The sequence below is a fragment of the Marmota flaviventris genome, chromosome 18 (genome assembly GCF_047511675.1).
Source record: "Marmota flaviventris isolate mMarFla1 chromosome 18, mMarFla1.hap1, whole genome shotgun sequence".
NCBI lineage: Eukaryota > Metazoa > Chordata > Mammalia > Rodentia > Sciuridae > Marmota > Marmota flaviventris.
The window spans coordinates 50,326,661-50,351,519 of NC_092515.1; the positions used below are offsets into that span (position 1 = coordinate 50,326,661).

The 24,859-nt window shown below is 43.3% G+C and overlaps 1 protein-coding gene across 1 annotated transcript; it reads right to left on the reverse strand.

Annotated features, from left to right (window-relative positions):
- Positions 1-3,249: 3,249 nt before the first annotated feature.
- Dhodh (dihydroorotate dehydrogenase (quinone)) lies at positions 3,250-17,909 on the reverse strand. Its single transcript, XM_027933198.2, has 9 exons — positions 17,818-17,909; positions 14,639-14,851; positions 11,726-11,925; positions 9,290-9,372; positions 6,628-6,815; positions 5,936-6,049; positions 5,098-5,251; positions 4,771-4,930; positions 3,250-3,883 (listed from the first exon to the last, which is right to left on the reverse strand). The coding sequence occupies exons 1-9, from the start codon at positions 17,836-17,838 to the stop codon at positions 3,829-3,831; spliced, it is 1,188 nt and encodes a 395-aa protein (XP_027788999.2). The 5' UTR covers positions 17,839-17,909; the 3' UTR covers positions 3,250-3,828.
- Between the last annotated feature and the right edge of the window lie 6,950 nt (positions 17,910-24,859).

A 24,859-nucleotide genomic window follows, 5' to 3' on the forward strand; every position in this document is an offset into this window, starting at 1 on the left:
TCATTCAGGATGTAGGCAAACTTGTTCTTTGTGGTCGTAGGACTATAGTATGGTTCTCCAAAGATACAGAATCAATAAGAGATAGATGATAGAGCCCAACTGACTTGAGTTTCCAACTTCTGCCCTACTGAGCTGAGCTAATCACTGGGTATTGTTTCAAATAACTATTTATAGTAATTTGTTACACAGCAATAGAAAATAGAGGCCAGCTTCCTGTCTAACCAATTGTCCAAATAATATTCTTTATTATTAAGGTAAAATTCAGAATCACAGGTTGCATTCAATTGTCCTCTTAGTCTCCTTGTGTCTGGGAAAGTGCCTCTGTACTTGACTTTGTGTCCTGGATACTTTTGAATATGATGGTGTAAAAGCACTACACATTCCATAGAAACCATACCTGAAATTCTTAATTTTGACCTTTGCCCAGTTCAGCAATTTGCAATATGAGACTCTCTGTCATGCCCAGCTCCCAGTAAGCAACATAAACGTGAAGATAAACAACCAGTACTCCAAAGTGGTATGTTGCCAGTGATTTTTGGATATTGTTTTAGGCTTTGTATCATGTTGTGTGTATAAAATGTATGTGTACATATTTAAAACTTAATAATAGACTATGACAGATGACTTGCCCACCTATAGGCTAATATAAACATTCTAAGCATATTTCAGGTAAGTTAGGTATATTAAATGCATTTTTTACTTGCATTTTCAACTACAATGGGTTTGTTGGGATGTGGCCCCATCACACAGTGAGGGGCATCTTATGTATCAGGGAACTTCTTTGATTAGAGGCTGAGAAGTCTCATCTGTTGTCTGCACGTTGGAGAGCTGGGAAAGCAGGTGGTATAATTCGATCAAGACTCGAAGGCCAGAGAACCAGTGGAGGGATGATATAAATCCCAGTCATGGGGCAGGCGACAATAAGTTGAGATGCTCCCCGTCAAGTTATGACAGGCGAGGTGCAAACAGATGCCAAATTCCTCCTTCCTCAGGCTCTATATTCAGGCCCTCAGGACTGGATGAGGCCCACCCACATAGGTGAGGGTGACCTACTACACTGAGCCCACCAGTATAAATGCCAGCCTCATCTGGAAACCCTCTCACAGCTATGCCTGAAAGCCATGTCTTAAAATGCCTCAAGATTAGATGGACTCAGCGTATCATTGCTGTAACGCAGCTCTGATGGTCACACTGTGGTTACAGTATGCACTCATTTGCAGGAAGTCCACACTAAAATGTTCAAGGTAATGGAACATCAGATCAGCAATTTATTACTCTCATATGATTCAGTATATAAAAAGTTGCATGAACTTTTCTATGTGTGTGTGCAGTGAGACAAAAAGGCAGAAAACTATGGATACATGTGTATGTCCAGATACAAAGAAAAATGTCTAGAAAAATCTAGACAATAGCAAAAAAAGTTAGCTGTGGTTAGCTCTGGAAGTGTAATTGTTTTGTGGGGAATAGGACTTTTGTTTGGGGGCTCCTATAGTTCTGTGTTATTTAAATTTGTTTATATTTTCAAAAATAGAAACCATGAAAAGATGTTTGAACAGGTCAGTGGGAGATTGGCTATTGGCTTCTTGGCAGAGTGAGTGGCAGGGGGGAGGCACTGTCTAAGCCCAGGGTTAGGCAACATGACCTGTTATCTCCATTGAAGTTCCATGTCTCTCCATAAAGCTGCCAAGAACTCAAATTTAAAATAAAAGCTGTAGAAGTAGGGATGTACCACAGTGGTAAAGCACCTGTCTAGCATGCATGGGGCCTTGGCACTGAAAAAACAAACAAAAGAGCTTAAACTACTCAGGTAACAGGACCAGGAGAGTCTCTGTGAGCTGTGAAGGAAAGCCAGAGTCAATAGTGGTTCCCAACTTCATTCCACCATTCACTTTTTTTTTTTTTAATATTTAGTTGTCAGTGGACCCTTATTTTTTAGTTTATTTGTATGTGGTGCTGAGAACCCAGTGCTTCACACGATAGGCAAGTGCTCTGCCGCTGAACCACAACCCCAGCCCCAACTATTCACTCTTTGGCACTGAAAACATGGACATTATTTTAGTTACAACTAAAATATCTGTCAGTTCTGATGTGTTGATGAGTTTATGGCATTGGCTGACATGAAGCTGTTTTATGAGGTTTGCTTAACTAACGACTTAGGGATCAAACTGCAATACTTGTGCATTCTAGATTTTTAAAGTTTTTTTTCTTTTATTATGCAATATATCAAATTACCACTGTACAAGTAGAAATAAGACTTTATGTTGTAAGATTACTAAAACTGACATTGTTTTAGTTACAACTAGACCCCTTTAGTCTCATCTAATGTTGTTACACACTCAAGTCACAGGTACTATTAAAATGGGGAAGAACCGGGCGCAATGGCACATGCCTTTAATCTCAGTGGCTTGGGAGGATGAGGCAGGAGGATCGAGTTCAAAGCCAGCCTCAGCAATATTGAGGCACTAGGCAACTCAGTGAGACCCTGTCCCTAAATAAAATACAAAGTAGAGTTGGGATGTGGCTCAGTGGTCGAGTGCCCGAGTTTAATCCTCAGTACTAATAAATAAATAAATAAATAAGTGAAATGAGGAAGAGCAAGCACATTTCCTCTTATGGATTGCACTGGATCCCCTCAAAATTAATATGTTGAAGTTAACCCCCCAGTACCTCAAAATCTGACCTTATTTGGAGGCAGTGTCTTTCTTTCTTTCTTTTGCATACCAGGGATTGAACTCAGGGGCACTCTACCACTGAGCATCCCAGCGCTCTCCCACCTTTTTTTTTTTTTTTTTTTAGGTACTGGGGATTGAACTCAGGGCACTGGACCACTGGGCATATCCCCAGCACTTTTTTTAAGGTACCAGGGATTGAACTCAGGGGCACTCAACCATTAAGCCACATCCCCAGCCCTATTTTGTATTTCATTTAGAGACAAGGTCTCCCTAAGTTGCTTAGCACCTTGTTTTTGCTGAGGCTGGCTTCAAACTCCTCCTGTCTCAGCCTTCTGAACTGCTCAGATTACAGGTGTGCCACCACACCTGGCTTCCCCAGCCCTTTTTTGTATTTTATTTAGAGACAGAATCTCACTGAGTTGCTTAAGACCTAAGTTGCTGAGGCTGGCTTTGAATTTGTGGGGATCCTCTTGCCTCAGCCTCCCGAGCCACTGGGATTACAGGCATGCACCACCACAACCAGCATCACTGCACCATACTTGCAACTTTTTTTTTTTTTTAACATTTTTAGTTGCAGTTGAGCATAACAACTTTATTTATTTATTCATTCATTCATTTATTTATTTTATGTAGTGCTGAGGATTGAACCCAGTACCTCACACATGCTAGGCAAGCGCTCTACCACTGAGCCACAACGGCCAGTCCCATTCTTACAACTTTTGTCTGTTTGAAATAGCTTCAAAATAAAGTAAAAATTTTAAGATAAATAAAAACAGTGACAAAATGAAAGTCATGGTCCTGGGAAGCCCACAGCAGATCCAGGGAGTACGGCCTGGAAAGACCTGCAACACCGGACAAAGCCCTGGCTCTACAGAAAGAGGATATGTTCAAAGCCAGGATTTAAATTACTTTATCTTTTCCATGATTTCCCCCCAAAATATTCAATATCCTTACAAATTGAAGGATCCTGGGATTTGGATCCAGAAAGAAGCACAACTATAAGTTTATGTTTGAGCAACCAATTGAAAAAAGTCTCCATTGACTCTGGTGACCCCCTTATGATTGGCTGTTACAGTCCTGCTAAGCTATGGTTTGGGAGACATGGCTTTAGAGTCCTTCTTCACATGATCCAGTCATGGACTTCTGTCAAACATCCTCACCTCCGATGATCTGCTCCAATGGCATCTGTGACTCGGCTAAAACCCTGTTCTCTGGAAAGTGAGGAAACAAAGCAATTTCAGCAAAGGTGAAGGACAGGCCCTGCTCTCAGAAGAAGCCCGCGTTCACCCAAGCACACTTCTCTCTCCTGAACAACCATCCCATCCCAGGCACATCTCATGCCCTCTTCACTACCTTCACAACCAGGAACCTGGAGATATCTCCACCCAAGCCTTCAGAGCAGGAAGGGAATCAACTTCACGTACCAACAGCTCCCTGCCATTGAGCCAATGTAACTTTAAAAACAGCTTAATTCTACCAAGATTCCTCAGGCCTGAATAATTGGCCAACCCTGCCTTAGACTTACTCCTAAACTCCCCTGGCACAGTCTTTGTCAAAGAAGTAATTAAGTCATTTTCCCCTATGTTCAGTATATCCCTCAAATCCTTTCTCTGTGAACAATGAATGGATGAATAATACCCCTTTGATTTTTTTTTTTTTTTTTTTTTTGGTACCAGGGAGTGAACCCAGGGACACTTCACCACTGAGCCATATCCCCAACCATTTTTTTTTCTTTTTTATTTTTTTAGTTGTAGATGGACAGTATGCCTTTATTTTATTTGTTCATTTTTATGTGGTGCTAAGGATCGAACCCAGTCCTCACAGGTGGTAGGCAAGTGCTCTGCCACTGAGCTACAGCCCCAGCGCCCCCAACCATTTTTTTATATTTTATTTAGAGACAGGGTCTCAACGAGTTGCTTAGGGCCCCACTAAGTTGCTGAAGCTGGCTTTGAATTCGTGATCCTTCTGCCTCAGCTTCCTGAGCTGATGGGATCACAGGTGTACATCACTGTGCCTGGCAATAACACCCTTTGATTTGGGTCATTCTGAATTAACTCTGAGTGACTTCTCATTTCCAGCCACACATGGCCACACTCACTTCAAGAGGGCCTCCAGCTCCCGCTTAACTCTGCCCACCACAGGTGGCCCCTGGTAGATGAGGGCCGTGTACAGCTGCACCAGGGAGGCACCAGCCTGGATCTTCTCCAGCGCATCCTGCCCACTGCTGACACCACCGACCCCAATTATGGGAATTCTGCCTGCAGAGAAGAACATGGCAACACTGTGAAGAAGGATGTGAGAACCAGGACCTCAGTCTGGCTTCAGCCCCAAAGTCCCCACCCAGCAAACACAACAGATGAGGGAACAGTCACAACCAGAGGCGTGGGCCACACACACAGCAGCAGACAGATAGCAGAAGCCTTGCCTTGGGTGAGCGCATACATCTCCCGGATGGTCTGAGTTGATAAATCACGGAGGGGCTTCCCACTCAGCCCTCCTGTCTCAGAGCGCAGAGCACCCTGGAGGCTAGCAGGGCGACTCACTGTGGTGTTCGTGATAATCAACCCATCGATGCCCAACTGTAGTGAGAGACAAAGAAAGAGTCTTTTGAATCATGGCTCTGAGGAACTCAGAGAAGCTTCTCTAGAGGTCTGAGGCAGCCATCAGCCAGGGCCTACACTCACAGCCCTGGAAGCAAGAGCTACATGGGCCTCACTCCACTTCCTGTGGTGAACAAGTATCAGAATGAGCCTCAGTGTGACACAGCAGCCATCATCGCATCTGACAACCCACAACATTCCACTAGAACAGGGTTAATCCTCAGAACAACCTGCTTACAGTGCATTGTCTGAGGCCCTGGGTAGTGGGTGGTGGGACCAGGATCTGAACCCAGGATTGCTGAGCTCAGTCTGTTTTCACTACTCCCCTACACCATAGAGGCCTGGTGTTCAGACCCAGCAGAGAGGACAAGGCAAACAATACTCCTGTCCCAACTGACACTGGTCAGAGATGCAAGCACAAGCCATAAGGCCCTTGCTGGATGAAGATAAGCAAAGAGGAAGGAAGAGGCATGAGAAAAAGACACATTCAAACAATTATTTGAACATGCCCTCTTTACCATGAGTTACATGATGACAAACACCCAACAAGCCTCCAATATCATAGAGAATAAGTCACAAATCATGCCATTCTGGGATATCCCAGTGGACCAAAAGGCTTCTAACAACAATGAGAGGCACCCCCAGGCTTGGCCCAACTCAAACCTCTCTTGCCACACTGGCAATATCCTCCTTGTCCTGAGCCGTGAGGTCAGGGGCAATCTTCACCAGTACTGCCGGCTTCTGCACTCCCTTCAAGGCATCCCTCTCCTGCAGCACCTAGGGAAGCACAGGCCAGAGACAGGAACCACAGCCCGGAGTTACAACCGCAACCTGCGGTGCCAGTCAATGTTTTCACACAAGCTTCAAACTAAAGCAGGAGCAATTTCTCCTCTTCAGAAAACCTACTGTTTCCTGAAACGACCCCACCAAGATAGATCTGGTTCAACTATTTTGAATCAAGAGATCCCCACTGCATCAGCTAATATCTTAAGGGTTTTGACTTTTGTTCCAAAAAAAATGACAAGGAATACTTCACAAGCATGTGTGATAAAAGTCAATTCATGCACCGTGCTAGGTGCAAGGGATTAAATGATGAACCAGAGAGACATGTTCCTGCTCTTATGGACCATATGGTTTAACAGCAGCACAGACAACTGAACATTCATTATTACACACAATTGGTATTGTGTTAAGGAATCAGAGAGTGCTTTCAGGTCCAGCAAGGGCTCTTAACTGGTCCAGGTGCGAAGGACAGCTTCTCATTGAAGATGCTAAAGCTTTGCCCAGGACAAAGGAGAGGCATAAGGAGGACAGGCTAGTGGAATGGGACTTGGAGAAGAGATGCAATGGCCCACCTTGGTCAGCAGGCAGCGCAGCTCGGCCTTTCCCTGAAGGCTCCGCAGCCCAGGTGTGTTGGGACTGGACACGTTCACTACCAGGTAGTCGGCCAAAGGGCCCAGGACCTGAACCCCCTCTGCATAGTCTGCAGCAGCATCCACCGACATTTTATTCTTCCCCAGGTTTATTCCCAGTGGCAGCCCATCTGTAAATATCACCAGTCAAGGTTCCGTCTCCCGTGCAACATTCTGAGACCATCCTTGACTCCATAGCCTGTGAACAGCTTCCAAACCTGAACTTTCCTACACCAGGGGACAAATGCCCTAACTGCTACAGGTTGCTGCTGCCTGCTGACCTCAAAAGAGCACACATCTTTGTACAGGAAAGGCTGGGCAACTACAAGGATGTTTCACTGCATTCTGCCCTTTTTATTTTTAAAATTTAAATGGAAAATACAGAAATTAGGAGTGCAAATACTAATGCTAAAAAAAAAGGTCTGAAGGCGTAATTCAGTGGTAGAGCATATGATTAACATGCATGAGGCCCTGGGTTTAATCCCCAGCACCAAAAAAAAAAAAAAAAAAACTTCACAAATTTAACAAAACAGAGAGAAGATACGCATCAACAAGCATGTCAGAGAGGCAACTTTAACCAAGAGATGCTCATAGGTCTTGGGTCAAGTGATTGGCTGTGCAGTGGTGTAGCAAAAACAAAATTAAAGAAAAAGTATAAAATACTAGAAAGTATTTTCAATTATCATGCCTAAAATGTAGAAGCATAGTTATAAATTTATAATCTTAGTTCTCTGAGGAAAGGAACTTCCCCTTATGATTATGGCAACCATACATTAGAGGACAGCCCTGATTATCCCTGTGGCCTGGGCTTAATTTTCATGCCTGTCCTCCTTTCACTTTTAAAAGTACCTCAATTTGCATATCACTGACACAGCTACCATAATTAAAAATCAACAGCACTATCAATTGACTTGCATTTTGGGTCTCCAGAAAAATACATTTACAAAATCATGCTATGTGTGAAAGAAAGAGTTGTCTACACTTGGCTTCTCCTAAGACACTATCTCATCTGCAAAGTCAAGGGTACAGCAAGGGTACAGGCTGCTTCTTCCATCTGATTCCTGGGAAAAGATCTAGAACACCAAGTTAGTTCACAACATGTCCATCCAGGGAGAACCAAAGGACAACACCCAGTCATGCTAGTCACCTTCTCAGACCCCAATCACATTTATATCATCAGCTTGAAGTATATAAGATGTGTGTAACAAACTTTCTGAGTGGACTGAGGGTGAGGATTAGAACCCAATTACAACTACAGTTATGTAAGCAGGTCTCCAAGCCTCCCACATCTAGCACCCACCAAGCCAGGATCATTTGTAAGCTTCAATGCTTTCCCACACAGGTAAACTGTCTTGAGAGTGTGGCTTTTATGGAGTGACCGGGGCTTTCATTAGTAGTCATCTGACCAGAATGACAAGATTCTGGAGTTGAGAATTGCAGAACTACCCTTTCCCCAAAGGGCCCATCACTTTTTATTCCTTGGCATGGTGCTAACAAGAAACCATCTTCAAGGCTCCTAGCTGCTGGCACACACAGATGCACAGAGCATGGCTCTAGATTGTGCTTTGCTCCAGGGAATGCAAGAACAGCTGGGGTGACAGGGTGGGCATGGGAGAGCAGGAGATAAACCTGGCACCAGAGCACTGTAGGTATAAATGAAGAAAAGGCAGACAAAAGGCAGAAGAGTGTCACAAAACATGAAAGTCAGATTACAACCTTCGAAGTTCCCAAATGGGAAAACCTGTTGTGTAGTAAGGTCTGGTTCTGCCAAAGCTAGGGGTCTCTAAACACGATCACTTCCTGCTCCCACAAGGTGAAATTGCCAAATAGTTTAATATCTTCTGCCTCACTTCCTGAAATAAATGCATGTTTCCTCATATGTTACCAGGACATCTAATGAGACTAAGACCCAGGAAGTTCCAGAAGGACCTAAGGAGGAAGATTCTTCCTCCTGGCCTGCAGCCCACACAATCCCAGAGGGTGCCAGGGAAGCCAAGGTCAGGATGACACAACACAGGACTATGATCCCTAAGTGCTCCCACCCTTAGAGACAGCAAAGCACAGAGCCACAGGGAACAAGCAGCAGTATCTGGAGGGCAGCCTTCAGAAGTGCATATTGTTTCTGAGATCAGTCTTGAAGAATATTTCCCCAACACTCACATTAACTGCCCCTAAATGGGAGGAATAGGAGTAACTCTACTTTTCCTTCTTTAGGCTGCTCTGTACCTACTAACTCTTCTAAAATATATATTATTACTCATACAAGGACAAAAGGATAGCAGGCAAGACAAAGTCAGCACTCAGTCCTGCTCACATCTTGGCTACGCTGGTGGGCACGGGGGAGAGTTCTGCCTGGCTCACTTCCAGGCTCCCCTAGATGATACAGCAAAGGTCACTTGTGAAGCAGAACCAGTGAGGCTTTGCTAAATAAACTGTGAGATTGAGCTAAAATCTTGGAGGCTGTACTAGAACCAGGAAAATGGAGAGGAGCCTGAGTTCCTGCAGGTTTTTCCTATTGCTCAGTTGTATTCATTTCCCGAGGAATGCTCCCAACATTTCTTCCTCTAATGGGTGAAGAAAGCCCTCCCATGCACCTCCACTTTACCTTCTGTGAGCTTGGTCTGCTTCTGCTGTCTGGCCCGCAACCTGTGTTCCACCACTGAGAGTCCTTGGCTATTAAATCCATACCTGTAGCACACAGGCCAATAGGGGAGGGAGCAAGGTTAGAAGGCAAGATTTTGGAAAAAGCACCATAGGCACTTCTACCATATACTAAATACTGACTTTATAAATCAAAAGAGAAAAAAAAAAATCAGAATCAGTTCTTAAAGTTCCAAGGTCTAAACTCCCTGGGACTCCTAGAGAACATGCCAGAATACTTTGAATGACAAAGGAAACAAGCATGGTGGCACATGCCTATAATCCAAGCAACTGGAGGCTAAGGTGGGAGGATGACAAGTTCAAAGCCAGCTTCAAGCAATTTAGAAGGGCCCTAAGCAACTGAGTGAAACCCTGTCTCAAAAAAAGAAAAAGAAAAAAATAGGGCTGGGGATATAGCTGAGAGGTAGAGGGCCCTGGGTTAAATCCCTAGTACCACAAAGCACACACGTGCACATGCACACACACTCACACAAAGGCAAAGATTAAAATGTGTGAAAAAGCTACTCAGTCAGCTACCACTGGAAGCAGTCCAGCCCTGCCTGGATCCTACCTCCACTCCTACAGGGCCGAGCCACTATCTGATAAGCACAGACTCTCCACCTCCCACTTCCACTTCCTGTTCCACCTCCAAACACTATTCCTACCACCCCACATCCCCATCCTTTCTGCCTGTTAAAATCACTCCTCCTTCCTGGCCTGGATCAAATGCTGCCTCTCTCCTTGCATAAAGTCCCCAACCACAAGGGATTCCTCACCCTTGGCATTCACAGGGCACTTTATGCCTGTCTTTCTCCTGGAATGGGATACGCATCTATGCTTAAAGTTTCCACACCAGTTATAATCTTCAAGGCAAGAGATGTGTCTTCCTCCCCTATCACCTGTACCACTAGACAGCCCAAGAAGGCAGGGACTTCATATCTCTTTTTCATTCCTGAATCCTCAGTTCCACTGTGGGGTGTTGACCTCTATCCCTTCCTCCTTGTCTGTGCCACACAGAGTAAGGAGGCTGAAAACACAAGTGCCAAGAGCACTGGATTCCTATCCCATCCCACTCATCAACAGGATTCTGCCAAGTAACGTCATCCTGAGACCTGCAGTTACCTGTGGCAGCTGTATCAGAAACATATTTTGCCTGGCCAGTTCTAAAGCTACTGATCGCAGCCTGCATTATAGCAGAAAAATCAATAACTTGATCTCAGATGCCAGATTTCCCTGAAACAAGCACAATAAAGCAAGAAAACCAGTGACATAAACATAGGATAGGTCAGTCTCCTAGAAGGCCATTAAAGCCCCAAAGATGCCTATAAAATCTCCCCAAGGGGGTTCTCCAAAACTCTTTTGTTATCAAAAAGCAGGATTATGGGGCTGGGATTGTGGCTCAGCAGGAGAGTGCACGCTTACTACGTGTAAGGCACTAGGATTGATCCTCAGCACCACATTAAAAATAAATAAAGAAAGAAAGGTATTGTGTCCAACTACAACTAAAAAATATATATATTTTTTTAAAAAGGCAGGAACTTCTTTATTTTCTGGGTTTGTTGAAGTTTAAAATAAAAAAAAAATCACCAAAAAAAAAAAAAGAAAGAAGAAAGGTTTTGGATGATCTAGAAGGATTTCTTTTCCTAAAAGCAGCTGTGTGTACTGAATACTAAATAATCCTATTTCCTGAAGGTGGGGCTGCTTAACACAGAGCTGCTAGCCACTCGTGGCTCCTCAGCACGTGGCTGGTCCAGTGAGAGGTACTGGACACAAAAGGAACACTAGCTTTGGAAGTATTGGTACAAGTAAAAGAAGGTAAATAGCTAATTAATAATTTTTGTACTGACCACATATTTAAATGATGATATTTAGAATATATTATTTATAATGAAATCATAATTACCAATAATGTTATTAATATCATTCATTTCTCTTTTCTGCTTTAATGTGGTCACTAGATCTTTTAAATTACACATTGGGCTCATTCTATCTCATTGAACAAGAGCACTGGAGTAACAATATGAAAAAAGCACGAACCACAGGAAGTTCAACGAGCCTAAGGCATACCAAGCTCTCCTACTGGGGACTGAACCCAGGAGAGTTGTACCACTGACCCACATCCCCAGCCCTCTCCTGATTATTATCTCTGTGACCCTAGCTAAGTTATTAGGCTCTCTGAGCCTCAGTGTAAAGCCATGTTAAACTGATACAACACCTAGTTTCCAAGGCTGGTGTGAGGATCTCTGCCTGGCACACACTAGATGCTCAGCAGGATTGCTGAACAGAGTGACAGAAATGACAGAAAAATATCCTATGTATAAGATAAAACACTGAGGCAGCCTTTCCATTTCTGAGAGCTCAGCAGGGCAGAGGCACCCATCAACATGGGGCTGCAACCCACCTGTTAATGACAGCTTCGTCCTCGGGCAGGCGGAAGACTCTGGGCCTGGGGTTTCCTTCCTGAGGCTTGGGAGTCACACTTCCTACCTCAACAAAGCCAAAGCCCAACTTATACAAGCCATCCACAGCTTCCCCATGCTTGTCAAATCCCGCAGCAATTCCTACTGGATTTCGGAATTTATGGCCCAGGACTTTCACTTCCTGGGAAGATAGAGACAAAGACAGAGTTGCACAAGGCTATAGTGGTGTTTCTCAAAGTGTGCTCCCTGGAACACCCATATCAGAATTCCCTGGAGAGCCTATTAAACATCCCCAGAACTACAGAATCAAGCCTTCAGTAGGGGGCAGTGGGCAGTGAAGCTGAGCAAATCTATCTGCAACAGCACTCTTCAGGTGATTCTGAGGCTGCTAGAGTTTGAAAACTATGAGGCTTTATTTACCTTATCAATCCTGGGGAGAAAACAGCATTTCTCCCACAGGTTGAACAGGACCCAGGCACTGTCTTTTCCTATGGTTAAGACTGGTATCTTCTTGGGCAGGAGAGGGTGACTCCTGAGTCATCCCCTAGGCTGTGCTACTCTAAACCCTGCAGGGAACGCTGGGCAGCAAAATCCAGATATCAGTATAATAAGTCAGCCCCAGTGCCTCCCTCTCTCCAGGCTAATAAGCAGCCCCAGCCACATCCCCCAGTCTCCAGAGAGCTGGAGGAAGGATGGGGCTCAGCCAGGCGGAACTCAGTGCTGGCTCCAGCAACTTGAGAGAAAGAGCAAGTAACTCCCAAGGTGAGGCCACCTGATGCTGGAAGCGGGAGGTAAGAAAGGTCTCTGAGCAGGGAGAACAACAACGATGAAGGTGAGAATGAGCGTGAGGCACTTTGGGGCTGTAAGGCAAGGAGTGTGGCTGGACTCAGGGCCTTCCTCAGGGACAGTGGTGCTCAACCCCATAAACTCCCTGGGCAACTTATAGGCCAGCCTCAGAGATTATGGTTACACTTGTTTGACGGCAGAATCCAAGTATGTCATAAAGCACCTCTGGAGAGTCTAACATACAACCATGATTGAGAACCAAGAAGGCGGGTATAGTGGTGCACATCTATAATCCCAGCAGCTCAGGAAGCTGAGGAGGACTTCGCAAGTTCAAGGTCAGCATCAGCAACTTAGTGAGACACTGTCTCAAAATAAAAAAGGGCTGGGGATGCAGCTCAGTAGTAAATTGCCACTGTCCCTGGGTTAAATCCTCAGTAACAAAAAATAAATAAATAAATAAATAAATAAATAAAGGGATGTGGGATTCGGGGGCAGAGAAAGAGAACCAAGGACTTAAGGAAATGGTGAAGAACTAAAACTAGAAAGGTTGAGTGAGAAGATCAAGAAACCAGGCTGTCAGCTGAGGAATTATAAACTATAGACATAATGACATACCTGGAGTCCCAGCTACTCAAGACACTGAGGCAGAAGGATTACTTCTCAAACCCACGAGTTTGAGACCAACCTGGACAACATAGTGAGACCCTATCTCAACAGCTGGGAAACTCAATTCTACATGAGCTACTGCAGGTGTAAACCACGCAGTTGTGTGCAGATCGACAGTGCATGGGCCATGCTGGCTCTGTAGGCTGTGCTTACTGGACATGGCTCTGTACCAGTCCAGGTATAAGCTCACCTCCTTCCAATTTTACCATCTCTGCATCACACTCTTTTTTTTTTAATATTTATTTTTTAATATGTGTAGTTGGACACAACATCTTTATTTTATTTGTTTATTTTTATGTGGTGCTGAGGATTGAACCCAGGGCCTCGCACATGCTAGGCGAGCCCTCTACCACTGAGCCACAGCCCCTGCATCACACTTTTTACTCCCACATTTCTGGTTCCAGGCTTTCACACTAGCAGTTTAGAATGAGGAAGGCTTGGGGCTGGGGATGTGGCTCAAGCGGTAGCGCGCTTGCCTGGCATGCGTGCAGCCCGGGTTCGATCCTCAGCACCACATACAAACAAAGATGTTGTGTCCGCTGAAAACTAAAAAATATTAAAATTTAAAAAAAAAAAAAAGAATGAGGAAGGCTTAATGAAAGGAATGTTCTTCCTGATCCTACAGTGCCTTAAAATGACACGGCTGCTCAAAATTACACACTGGGAAAATGAAAAGGGCTCTAAGTTAGCAAGGAGATATGTAGCAAAGGCCCCTTATTCTCTAACAGTGACTCCCTCTTAAAGAGCTCTGAAAGCTTCCTGCTTCGGTTTTTATGTTCAAATCATTCTGCTGTCACCTATTTGGTGGAAAAAATGTCTCAAAAGGAAACTTCCAAGGCTTACACGAGGATACAGATTCTGTGAGAACACGCCATCTTCTGTTTTGTTGCAGTAACCCCAGAACATCACAGTAATAGTGCCCCGAGGGGCCCTTATGTGTGGCTGAAGGAGGCAGAAGAATGTGTTCCCATGCCTACCTCACAGGCTTGACCAGACATACCTGTGTCACATTAGAGTTTAATGACTAGCAGGATTCCCAATTCTGCCACTGAATTTCAGCTACTCAAGACCTCAGCAAGACAGGATAGTAGACAGGGCTGGATGCCAGAGCCAGACTCTAGGTTTGAACCCTGGTTCTGCCATTTTCTAACTGTGTGGCTTTGGGTAAGTTACTTAATCATTGTTACCTCAGACTCCTGACCTGCACATGGAGATGACAGTAGGACCTGCCTCAGGAAGTGGTTGTAAGGATTAAAGGGGAACTGCCTTACATGATTAAGCTCCATATGAGTTATATAATCACCACTATTATTATGTAATTATGATATATGATAAAAATGATTGCTTAGATTGAGTTCCAGATTTACTCTGCTAACCTAGGGCTCTGAGACTTCAAGCTTCCCCCTTGTATCTAAGGCACAGGAAATTCCAAGAGTACTTACCAGCATGTCAGAGTCTTGAAATGTGGCTCGAGGAAGGAGCCCCAGGGAGATGAAGCGAACAGCCAGCCTGTGGGCTAACTCTGGGTCCAGCAGCCTCTGCAGAGCCGGCATCAAGTATTCAGCATAGAAATGCTCATCCCCTGTGGCTGTCAGGTAGGAGGCACAGAGAAGTCCTCCACCCCCCAGGATGACTACAGCATCCAGAGCTCGCTTCTGGGGAGAAAAAAAAAAAAAAAAAAGTCCATTAGAGGAATCCTAACAAGGCCAGGCTGCAGCATCCTCCCTGATCCCTTTACCCCTAGGCAAATAGGACAAAATGACATGTCACAAGAAGCAACATCCCTCACCATCTGTTGACACTAATCTCCTTTATTTACAGTCCAACTTACAGACCAGTCTCTATAGTTATATATACACTGTGCTTACAGACTCTGGCTGAAGACTTTCCTTAGGATGGTAGGCCAGGAGTCAAGAGTTGTAATACTATCCTCTAGGGGACATATTGGGGCATTTTTACTGGTTACAGTGACAGAGCAATGCTAATAGACTTAGCATGTAGAAATCAGTAAAATCATACATTCTTCTTTGCTTGAGGCTGATACACATTGTCCATACTGACTTTTGAACATGATATTGACGTTCATGTCATCAAAAAAAAACTTCATGCCAGGTGCAGTGAACACGCCTATAATCCCAACAGCTCGGGAAGCTGAAGTAGGAGGATCATGAGTTCAAAGCCATTGTAAGCAAAAGTGAGGCGCTAAGCAACTCAATGAGACTCTCTCAAAATAAAATATAAAATAGGGCTGAAGATGTGACTCAGAGGCCTAGTGTTGTGGGGCAGGTTGTTCAGAAAACACATCAAGTCCCAGTTTTGTCCAAACTGAAGAATCTTTATTCCTACCGGCCAGGATTGCTTCCCATAGGACCAAGTTGTCTCTGTAGAAAACAGCCTCAAGATTCAACATTTTAGAGTATTTAAAGGCAAAAACTGCAAAAACCACATCCAGGTTGATGTAGCTGCAAGCAAGCAGGGGTACAGAAACTGAATCGAGCAGTTAGCGAAACAATGCAATGGGTACATTGGTATTTCCTACTGGACTTTCCAGGTTGGCATAGCAGCAAGCAAGCAAAAAGGAAGTGGGTTAAAATGACCTTGTTGAGTAAAAGTTAGAGAATGGTTACTAATGTCTAGACAATCAATCTCTGACAGGGTACACTGCCCAAGAAAAACAGGAACCAAAGAGAGAACAATTTTACATTATATAAGAATTACCATTTTGTGTTGCCAAGTATGCTATGCTAGGCAACTATTAATGGGTACAGAGGTGGGGCTTTCCCATGGGAGAAGCAATTTTTACATGATATGGAGTCTCAGGGTAAAATGGAGTCTGTTTGGTCATTGTCTATATAACATGGCCCATAACACGAGTGCCCCTGAGTTCAATTGCCAGTACCACCCCCCCTCAAAAAAAAACCCTCATATTATCTGAACCAAGAAGTACATAAACTAGTTCCCACATGGTTTTCATAGGCATTGACTTTTCCAGGAATAAAATTACCTTGTCAATTGAGGGACAACTATACTATTTTGCACAAAACATTACAAAAATAATCAGTCACCATTTCAAAAAATGGTGCTTTGCTTGGGGTGTTTGACAAAACAACACATCTGTGGAACTTGATTTTTCGAGTGGAAGTTTAAACACCCTGCCAGGTGTGGTGGCGCATGCCTGTAATCCCAGCGGCTAGGGAGACTGAGACAGGAGAATTTCGAGTTCAAAGCCAGCCTCAGCAATTTAGAGAGGTGCTAAGCAACTCAATGAGACCCTGTCTCTAAATAAAATACAAAAACAGGACTAAGGACGTGGCTCAGTGGTTGGGTTGAGTGCCCCTGAGTTCAATTCCCAGTACACCCCCACCAAAAAAGAAGTTTAAATACCCCACCAGACCTCTCACTTAACTGAGTCATGTCCTGACATTTACATATGTAGATTGTACATTGTTGATGTTTTAAGCTTATAAATAGGAAGATTATTACCCTGAAATGGAAAATTATAAAGGGGGCTGCAATATAAAAGGAGCTTCAGAGGATGCTTCAAAAGGTCTTTGAGGGTGGAGGACCACTATCCTAGCTCAAAAGTGGTTCACAATTCTTTTCTCTCACTACCAGATGCCAAGACACTCCATTCTTTATTAGTTGAATCATTCAACAAATCTGAGCTCAAAGGTGGACAAAAGAGACCTGGTTCCAGCTCTGTGGCAATTGCAATCTCATGAATAGACAGGTGAACTTAATGATCGTGCAAATATGTAGCTATGACAAGTGCTGTGAAGGAAAAAAGTACTGTATAGTATAATGGAAGGACCCAAAAAAAATCCCAAAGGTAAGTAGAGGCTTCTTAAGGAAGTGACTTAAAGCTGATCTTCAAAGAATGGATGAGTTAACCAGGAAACAGTAAGGGGAGGGAAAAGCATAAAGGCTCTCTTGGAAGCAAAGAGGAGAAACTCCCAGGAATGTGAGAGCAGAGAAAGTCTCTTTGGAACTGAGGAAAAACATGACTTTAAACGAGATAGGACAAATCGGCCTGGATCAGAATAAAGATTTGGATTTTGTTCTCTAAACAAAGAAGTGATGTTATCAGATTTGCCTTTTAAAGATCGCTCCAAGAAGTTAATGTAGACCGAGTTTTCACCTCTCATCCATAAGACTGTAAATCTCCTCTCAAGTCAATCAGCAAATACTTGAGCATCTATCACATACTAGACCTTAGTGATACAACTAAGAACTCGTTACACAGATCCCCATAAAACTTTTCCTAAAAGGGTTGGGGGACCGTATTTGACTCTAATTTCATTCCTCTTGGATCCTGTACAAAATGCTAGGCGGTCATAGGTTCACTAAAGCCCCTGTGCTGGCACAACAGAAAAGTGGCCTACGTGCATTTAGTCAAATCCACATCTGCCCAGACGTGGCACGTGTCCTACACACACCGACCAAGTACTCGGGTAAATGCACAAGGATTTGCAAGTGCCCCCAGAGACACACAAACGTTCCAGAAGAACCCGCGCTCGGAGACATCTTCTTTACACACTTCGCCTGCAACCCCCAAGGTCCTGCCGCCCCAGTCCCCACCTGGACTCTCCCTTGCCGACCCAAGTCCCATTTCCAGACTCACTTTCAGTTGTCTCCACGCCATGCTCCTTCTACCATTGGACCGGCCTCTGTCTCGTCTTCATTGGCGGAAATGGCGGAGGCCCCGCCCACCCCCGTTCCTGGAGTGCCAACTCACCAATCGTGGGGCGGGTAGCGGGAGTAGGGGCCCGCCGCGGCGGGGAAGGCCGCGTTCCGCCCCGAGGTTCTGGTTGGACGTTCGCGCGCGTGCGCATTTCTAGAGGCCACGCCTCTTCCGCCACAGACTCCAAGCGTCGTCTAGTTGCTTGGGGTAGTTGAGGTGCTGGCGGGATACGGGGCTGCTGCCCAAGGCCAGTCTGCCGTCTGGAGTTTCTGTTCCTGTGAGGAGCCGCATCTCGGGCGGAAAGAAAAGGCTCCCAGAAGTCTCTAAAGTGGGGAGTGGACTCCTCCAAGGTCTATAGAAGAGTCGAAGTCTTACCCACGGGGCTTCCCTAGCGCCTGGAGGTTCCCGTGCTGCCCCCAGGCTTCCACGGCCGCAGGACCCAAGAAAGGAAACCACAGCCCGAAGGTTGCGTTGTGATTTTCACGGGCCCTTTCCTAAAAATATTATATTTTACAGAGTCTACACACATCAAAATACGTTGTGCCGCACAAATCCCAATTTTTACTTGTCTATTTAAATAATAAGAATTTTACTATTGTGTTAATATAAATATGAATATACTTATATGTATAAACTTTTCTCTGCTTAGAAGTAAATTATTCTTAAGCTGTTGAACTGGAAATTGAACCGAGGAGCGATCTGTCACCCTGCCCTTGTTTTTTGAGACCCTCTGGTAAACTCCGCCCCGGTCCCTCCCAACACCCCCAGCCCCGCACTCTACCACTGAGCCATAACCCCAACTTCCAGAAGGATAACTTTTTAAGTCATCTTTTTAAACTTATCTTTTTCTGGGCTTAAGCAGTCCTCACTAACACAGGAAGAAATACCTTCCTCAAGTTATCCTTCCTGGGTTAATGAGGACTGTGTTCTTTCCATATGAACAGAAAAAGTTCTTTCCATATGAACAGACTATCATGAAGGGAAACTACAACATGCTTCATCCATTCTGATTATTTTTCCCAACAATTTTAAAATCAAAAGAGTAGCTCTTTAAGACCTCTCAGTACTACATTTAAAGTTTATATCCACAGAACATGTTTTAATGTATCTAGTACTATTATATGTCTCAGATTTTTTTTCCTAGTACTTGGAATTGAAACCAGATATTCAGGCATGCTAGGCAAGTCTACTACCACTGAGCTACATCCCATACCCTTTCAGATTTGAGACAATGTCTTGCTAAGTTGTCAAGTCTAGTCTTGAGCTTGTACTCCTCCTTCCTAAGTCTCCCAAGTACCTGGAATTATATGTGTGTGCTACCAAGCCCACTTCTATATCTCTAATTTTTAACTATTAATATGTCTCGAAAATTCTTGATTTTTCTAAATAATAATGTCATCATCTGCCTTAATACCACAACTTACTGAGATATCTCTAAACTTTACCCAAGTCTAAGATTAGAAATAAAGTTGAAATATATGTATTCCACATCTATTCATCTATAATACATATTTTAAACATATATAAGACTGGAACTTTCCTTCTTCAGTCAGTCTCAACATTTTTTTTCTGGTACTGAGGAAGGAACCCAGGGCCACCTCATGCATACTAGGCAAGCGCTCTACCACTGAGTTACATCCCCAGCCTTCAAGTTTTTTTTTTTTTTTTTAATGAAAACTTTCAACCATACAGAAAGTTGAGAGACTTTTACAGTGAACATCCACATATTCAAAGATTCTACAATTGACATCTTAAAAAATTTACTTTATACCATATATTCTTGTATCCACCCCAGAATCCATCTTTTTAAGCTTTTTTATGATTACATGTATCTACACATGTGGTAAAATTAGAAGTACACACATATGCACGTGCTTGTAAACCTGGTGAAATCTGACTAAAGTCAATGCATTGTGTCAATTCCCAGTTGTGATAGTGTACCACAGTTCTGCAAGACGTTACTATTAGTGGAAACTTGATGAAAGGTATATAAGCCCTATTTCTTATAGTTGTATGTAAATCTACAATTTTGGCTTTATTTGCAGTACCAGGGATTGAACCTATGGCCTCATGTGGGCTAGTCAAGTGCTATGCCTCCAACCCTGTACTAACCTATACCCTCCAGCCCTTTTTATATTATTTTGAGTCAGGGTCTTACTAGATTGCCTAGACTGGCCTGGAACTTACAATCCTACTGCGTCAGCCTCCCAGGAAGCTGGGATTCCTGGACAGGAGTGATTCTTTTAATTGTACATAAACTAAAATATTTCTTTTTTGTGGAGATTGAACCCAGGGCCTCACACATGCTAGGCAAATTCTCTATGATTGAGTCACATCCCCAGCCATATATGTACATATTTCGGTGGGGAGGGGTTACTAGAGATTGAACTCGGGTGGTCAACCACTGAATCACCTTCCCAGCCCTCTTTATTTTATATTTTGAGACAAGTTCTCACTAGGTTATTTAGAGCCTCCCTAAGTTGCTGAGGCTAGTCTCAAACTTGTGATCCCCCTGTCTCAGTCTCCTGAATCCCTGAGATTTCAGGTGTGCACCATCATGCCCAGCCCAATAAAAATATTTTTAAGGGGTTGGGGTTGTGGCTTAGTGGTAGAGCCCTTGCCTAACATGTGTGAGGCACTGGGTTTGATTCTCAGTACCACATATAAATAAATTAATAAAGTAAAAAGTTTCATCAACTACTAAAAATAAACATATTTTTAAAAGGAAAAAATATTTTGAGATTACAATGGCAAAAAAAAAAGTAAAAACTTTTTCAAGTTCATGTGTCCAACAAAGCAGGAAAATTAGATCCCATATTTGCTTTGAAAAATGGCAAAGAAAAATGTAGTTATGCCAAGGAAATGGAACTTGGTTGCTGGTAGAGGAAAATCTGGCAATATATAGCAAAAGCCTTCAAATTCTGCATCCTTTTCCTTAAGAAGTGTCACCTCTAAGGATTATCCTGTGAAAATTCAGAGGTTTTATAATAAGTTGCAACTTAAATGTCCAACAATAAGGCATTAGTTAATACATTGAGACAACCATGTAGAAGAATCTAGGCAAACATAACAAAAAACAGAAAGTGTAACAATATGTAAAATTATCCCACATACATTAAGTAAAACAAAAATAAGGGTATATTCCAAATTTTAAGTTGTTTTTTTAAATAAATCTCTGGTTTTCAATATTTTTAAATTTTCCCTTTTTCCAAATTTTTATAATAAACAGTTAAAAAAATAAAAAGTTTGGGGGGAAATTTAGAAGGAGGGACAGAAGAGACAATTAGTCTCTGCAGTGGAAAACTTGGCAGGACCATCCTTGACCAAGTCTAGTTCTTGAGACAGTCCACTAGAGGGCGACTTTAGTTCTGCAGAGCTGACACCTAAATTTGCCACCCCATACCCAGAACTGCAAAAGTAGGAGTAGCAAGAAGGACCTCCTGCCCTCCTTTACCCACCAAGCCTCTGTCTTGGTGGTTTACCCCCTGGCCTCTGTCTCCTCCGCTGGCTATGCCTGGGAAGCACATGCAGAACAGCATAAAGCACTCGGCAGTCAAGCCCACTGCAGAGAGGAAAATCACCTATGCAGATTCTTTTTTTTGGAAATGGGGGTTGAACCCAGGGCTTGCCACTAAGCTACATCCCAGCCCCCATGCAGATTCTTCCTGGTTAGATGAAGTCAAGGGGAATTGTAAGGAATGGGAGATATTTCTACTGGGAGATACTTAAGGTCTTAGTTCTAAGATTCCAAGAATTTTGGGGGCTAAATTGAGATTTAACCCTTGGAACTTCTAAAAGTCTAGGTTCACTGGTCTAGCTCTCTATTGAAGGATTTCTTGAGGCGAGGGGCAGGGGGCAGTTCTGGGGATTTAACCCTGGAGTGCTTTACCACTGAGCTACATCCCCAGCCCTTTTTACTTTTTGAGACAAGATCTTGCTAATTTGCTTAGGGTCTCACTAAATTTCTGAGGTTGGTCTGAAACTTATGATCTTCCTGCCTCAGCCTCCTAAGTCACTTGGATTACAGGCACGCTCTACAACATCTGGCTAGAAATCAGACTTAAGGATTTCTACCTAAAGTTCAATCATCTCCTTCCTAACCTGTAAAAGGATTACAGAGGTAAGAGCATGGTCCTGGAGCCCACTTGTTTAAAAAGGAGGTGCAATTCATTTTCCAAGTGCTCCTACCATAATCAAGAGAAGCTGGAGAAATGTCAGTAGACTTTGGCTGCACCAAAAAAATGGCTGCACCTCTGGGCATCCCAAGAGCCTATTCCCTGTACCCCCCAACTAAGCAGGTTTGGTTTATGACTGTTCATCCAGCAGGATCAGGCCTGGGGAGGCTGAGTCCCATCAGTGTGTGTCAAAAGAAACTAGAAAACGAAAATGAGGATTGATTCACTTACAGCATGGACATAACCGTGGTTCAGTGACTCCTGGGACAGGAAGGATCTCCACAGGAGATGATACTTTGGTCTTGTGTAATTTTTCCCAGCTCTGTGACTGTTTTTTTTTTTTTTAGAGAGAGAATTTTTTAATATTTATTTTTTAGTTTTCAGCGGACACAACATCTTTGTTTGTATGTGGTGCTAAGGATTGAACCCGGGCCGCACGCATGCCAAGAGAGCGCGCTACCGCTTGAGCCACATCCCCAGCCCCTCTGTGACTGTTTCTGTGCAATTCTTGTGTGCTTATCCAGTCCGGTCCCACAAACAAGCATTGAATAGTTTGCTGGGAACTGTCCTAGGAGTTAATGGAAAAAAGATAGAATCTCACCAACAGGAGGAGTTATTGTGCTTTGCCCTGAACAATGTTGAAGAAAGACTAAAGGGACTAGGGATATAGCTCAGTGGTAGAGTGCTTGCCTAGCACCACAGAAAAAAAAATGCTTAAAATATTATTTTTCCCCCAGTGCTGGGGATCTAACCCAGGGCTTCACACATTCTAGGCAAGTGTTCTCCCTCTGAACCACATCCCCCAGCCCCTGGAATGCTTCTTGTTCAGAATCTTTCATCAGTTACCAATGCTTTGTCATTATATAACTTTATATTCTCATTAAATAAGCTATATTCTGGAAATGATTGTATTTATCTCATGATTGGTGGTTTCTCAATGAAATAAGAAAAAATTCCTAGATTTCTAAAAGAATCTGAAAGATTCTGAGCATGGTTGCGAACATCTGTAATCCCAGCAAATGGTTGGGGATGTGGCTCAGTGGTTAAGTGCCCCTAAGTTCAATCCCAGTTCTTAAAAAAAAAAAATCTAAAAGACATGTTCACCTTGCAAACAAGCTGTCTTTTCTTAGAGGAGTACTTGGTATGAGGAGCATTCTTGCAGGTGTAACTCCTGCTTGTTGCATGTTGATTCTTTTTCAGTTCAGTTTTAGATGATGACAGTTTTTGGCTCAGGGCACATTTTTTTAAAAAATTACATTTCATTTTATTTATTTTGCATATTGGAGTCAAATTCAGGCCTTGTGCATATTAGGCAAGTGTTCTGCCATTGAGCCACACCCCCAGCCCTCAGAGTACATTCTATTTGCAGTAGGAACTTGATGCTAAATTTAATATTGAGTGGATCAAAATTACTTGAACCCTGGGCAACAGAAGTTTATGCCATCACGGTAGGCCTGGTCTTCTCTTGGACTCCTTAGCTCTGTAGTACAGTGTCATGCTCCAAAAGTACAAGCTGGGGGGGCTGGGATTGTGGGTCAGTGGTAGAGCTCTCGCTTAGCATGCATGAGGCACCAGTTTCCATCCTTAATACCACATAAAAACAAAGAAGGGGCTGGGCCTGGGGCTCAGTGGTAAAGCACTTGCCTAGCATGTGGGAGGCACTGGGTTCAATCCTCAGCACTACATAAATAAATAAAGATATTGTATATAAAACAATATATAAAGAAATAAAATAAAGGTATTGCGTCCATCTACAACTAAAAAATATATTTTTTTAAAAAAGTACAGGCTGAAAGTCAGACTGCCCAGTTTCAAATCCTGGCTTTTCACTTAACCAGCAGTGTGATCTTGGCTAAATTACTTGACCTTTTTTGCCTCCATTTCTTTCTCTATGCAATGGGGGTAATCTTAACACCTATCCTAAAAAACTGATGTGAAGATTCAAAGGTCAATAAATCTAAGTTCTTAAACAGTGTCTGGCACATTGTAATTAACCGTGGCTACTAGGGCTCCACTAACCTGCTAGAGCTACACAGTTGATACTAGCTATCTGGGCATGCTAAAGAACAGCTAGAGCAAATCTGTGAATATAGATAATAGAATTAAGTAGGCATAGGATGAAAAGCAGTAAAAGTGGACACTGCTAACAGGGTTTCTCTCTTCAGCTCCTGAAAATCTTTAGTTTGGGGTTTGATGTAGTCTAGCCGGCTGCTCCCACTTTGTTCAGGAACTGGACAAATGGCTTAAAACCCAAACCATTCAGGGTGTCCAAAGTGTTGTACCCATATTGTAAAAGCCAGCTGACTTTTCTCCAGTTTTGTCAGGGCAGGTTTGGGAAACCGTTTGATAATACTCGGTGGCATATTATAAATAGTGTATTGCATTTTTCTTTTTTCCTTTATCTGAGTATGGTTTCCTAAGTATATATAAAGCTGCCCCTATCTAGGCTGGGGTTGTGGCTCAGTGGTGGAGCGCTTGCCTAGCATGTTTTTGTTTGGTTTGGTGTGTGTTTGATATTGGGGTTCTTTGTCTCTTTTTTCCAGTGCTGGGGATCAAACCCAGGGTTTTATGCATGCTAGGCAAATACCATACAAGCAATACAGTTGTTTTCAAGCAATACAAGGGGCTTAGTAAGCCATAATATCTAGCCTTCCTATCATGTTTCATTCACTTACTGTATAGTATTCCATTGCATGGATGCACTATATTTTTCATAGCCAGCTCCCTAGTGATAGACATTTAGATCATTTATAATAAGTTATAATTAATATTACCATTAATATCCTTGTGTGTACTTAATTTCATAC